This window comes from Haplochromis burtoni, unplaced genomic scaffold (genome assembly GCF_018398535.1).
Source record: "Haplochromis burtoni strain Fernald_Lab_line unplaced genomic scaffold, NCSU_Asbu1 Contig_340, whole genome shotgun sequence".
Lineage (NCBI taxonomy): Eukaryota > Metazoa > Chordata > Actinopteri > Cichliformes > Cichlidae > Haplochromis > Haplochromis burtoni.
In genome coordinates this window covers 165,217-168,365 of record NW_024582701.1, presented here as the reverse complement: position 1 = coordinate 168,365, position 3,149 = coordinate 165,217, and the positions used below count along the sequence as shown (strand labels likewise).

Sequence of the window (3,149 nt, the reverse complement as noted above, 5' to 3'; positions counted from 1 at the left end):
ACCACCCATCTTGAGGAGTTTGCCCCCTCACATATACTAATGTGCCACAAACAGGACTTTAATATCACCAACCATTCCCATTTTATTACGGTGTATCCATATAAATGGCCCACCCTGTATATAAGTGAGGCTCCAGAAGAGTCTCTTTTCACTGTTGGAGCATGTGCTTATGGGAAACACTCTGGGGACACTTTTGATTCTTTGACTAATGACCCTGCTCTTTTTGTCAACAATCAGTTTTGCAGCAAACTCTGTTTTTTCCCAGAGGTTCTTTTTTGAGTGTTGTTACTTTTTAATAGACTAAAAAGTGAGATTCCAAAAGTGATCGGCCAGAGAAAGATTATCATTTTGGCTCCGGATTTTTAACACACTTTTGTGCTAATTATATGTAAAAAAATTACCTGTGATTTGTGTTTATGCTTTACTGTAATTAACTTCTTATAAATACATTATGGTCGGTCTAGAATTAATACAGTTCAAAAGAACAAAATATTTTTCCTGCATAAAAACTGGCTGCTGCAGGTCTGGCTAAATCTATTTTTGGGCCTAAAAATTCTGACTTAAGTTATTTTTATTGATCAATTTTAAGTGTCAATATAGTTATACATAAAAATATGATATGTTAAATGATTCCACAATTTAATACATTTTGTTTAATACATTTCTTTAAAGCTAAAATAACAAAACCTTCTAATGAGCTCATACTGACTAAACATTTATGTATCCATTCTGGAAAACCTGTGACATCTACTGTTACAGCTCTAAATTCTGGATAAGCATCAACTGGCCTTTTTTATTATCTTTGAGTTCATCTGCAATAGGCTAGTGACATGTTCAAGGTCAGTTGTGGGCAATGCAACAGTCACTTTAGACCTTGTTAACAACAAACTACCCATTTAAGATGGGCATACACTGTGCGATTTTTGGCCCATTTTGGGATGATTTTTCACTTATGCAACCATTTTGGGGATCGGCACAAGTTTCGCCTTAATCGTGTGTCATGCATAGTGTAGTATACATGGGATAATGCGAAGCAATTAACACCTCGCTGCCAGCTCCCGATCAGCAATCGTGTGGCCACGAGAAAATCAAACCTGTTTGAAATCCTGGTCGCCTCCTGTGAGGGTATTGCACTGCTGAAGCAGTGCCACGAGTCGATTTAACGCAACCTCTCACACTGCGCATGCACAAACACAGAAATGGAAATGACAGAGACAGAGCAGAATGGCAGTGCAGCGTGTGATCTGGACACAAGCGATGGAGGCCCAACTTGTAAAACTTTGGCAAGCCTTTTCGATGTGGCCTCACAAAACTATCACGACTGCAACAACCGAGAAAAGAGCTGGATGGACATTGCTGCTCAATTATGTTCTTCATTAGCAATTTAGCAAAGTTGATGGTGGTACGTGTGTGTGTGTCTGTGTGAGTGAAAGACAGAGAGGGAGAGAGAGACAGATTTTGTGTTATATATTGGCTATATAATATTTAGACGCAAATTTGGACGCACAGTGTGAGCACTCAGGTCGTATCAAAGCTTCGAGCCGTATAGCCGTATATATGCCCAGCTTTAGGCATGCAGAAGGTTCAAAGCGCCATTTCTCCATTGATTTGGAGTTCACTGGAAAACATAGGATTTCTCAGGAAAAAAAAGAACTCTTTAGCTGCTAAATAGTGAATATGTTGCTGTTAAATTTGGCAGCAATTTGGTGGTGAACAGATGGAGCCTGTCCACCGCCTACAGGTGGAAACAGTAAAGATGAGAGCGGGTGAATTTAAACAAGTTGCTGCCCATAATATAAGATTAGTGAGAAGAATGACATTATGTTACAACTCTCTGTGGGTTCTTCACTGACAGTCTTTCACATTATGCATCAATATTTAATCCATTTTGAATGTGGAATTATAGATGAGCGCAGCTTTAATGTTCACTTACTGTTTAATAGTGCCAGTGGTCAGAGCACTAATAATCCACTGCAGATCCAGAGTCTTGAAAGGGATCAGCACCAGACTAGTAATATTGTCCAGGTCTATGGCACTTTCTGGATACATGACGTGATGAGTTGTCCTGCTGCCCACATCCTCCTCAAAACCACTGGTGGGAGCCTGGTTCATCCTGCAGAAATAGAAGAAGACTTTTCTGAGTTATTTGTCACACATTCTCTTTCCACTTTAGTGCTTTTGCCATCTTTGTCTTTTATTCGACAGTTCAAATTGAGTTTTATTTCACCCACATGTTACAAAGATGGAAACCATTTGGCTGCTGTTATGCGAATCCCTATAATCTTCAAAGGGTCTGTCTTATAGACCATGTGTTTAATTATCAAGATTCTCTCATGTCACCCAAACCACATGTCGCTGAGTCATACAAAACCAGCCATGATTGTGAGAGACAAAGACAACAATAAAAAGCACAATTTGTCCTGCTCTCCCATTTTTGGGCATCCAGACAGTAATTTTGAGATCAACAATTACCACCTGGCAAGCATCCCTTTCATTATGTCAAACAATACTCTCTTAAACTGGAGCGGTAATTGGCAGGAACATAGCTTGACACTGGCAGTTGGTTTTGGTCAATGGCAGAAAGTGACACAGAGGAAAGAGAAATCATGAAGCTGACCTCCTATGTAACTAGCAACACCTTTTTGAGCGCTCTGGTCTGGGCAATATCATCTTCCTCATTACTGACTCTTGGGTGACAGAGATGTGATATTTTCAGACTGCTTCTTGAATCATTTTGACTCCTGACAGACTAATTGTTTTTTTGTTTTTTTTTCTTCTTCTTTTTGCTGCAGCTATTTATGGTTGACAAAAATATTTGGGTTATTTGATGTTGCGACTTTTCATTTGAAATGACCTTGCACAAATTGAGACAGTGACAGTCTGGGTATAAAAGTAAAATTTAAGAAAGCGGTTGCAGCATCTGGAAAATATTTCCCGAGCGGATGATTGTTACTTTACTTCTAATTGGTGCTGAAATGCTTGGCCCAGGGCTTAAGATATTATATTATTTTTTATTTTAGACCGGATATGGTAGTAGAATATTTCAATTCTTTAGTGAATTTCAGGTATTTGAACATATAAAAATTGGAAATTCCCTCTTTTTTCTCAGAAAACTGTTGGGTCTGTGTTTCCACAAACCCCGCTAATTC

General features: G+C 38.9%; 1 protein-coding gene across 4 annotated transcripts in view; it reads right to left on the bottom strand.

The window, feature by feature from the left end:
• Positions 1 to 3,149, bottom strand: part of LOC102305239 (CMP-N-acetylneuraminate-beta-galactosamide-alpha-2,3-sialyltransferase 1) — a 112,826-nt gene that overhangs the window by 25,475 nt on the left and 84,202 nt on the right. For all 4 annotated transcript variants that reach the window (XM_042228661.1, XM_005942576.3, XM_005942577.2 and 1 more), the window contains one exon: positions 1,934 to 2,113. In XM_042228661.1, coding sequence (XP_042084595.1) covers positions 1,934 to 2,113 — 180 coding nt within the window. The remainder of the gene's footprint in view (positions 1 to 1,933; positions 2,114 to 3,149) is intronic.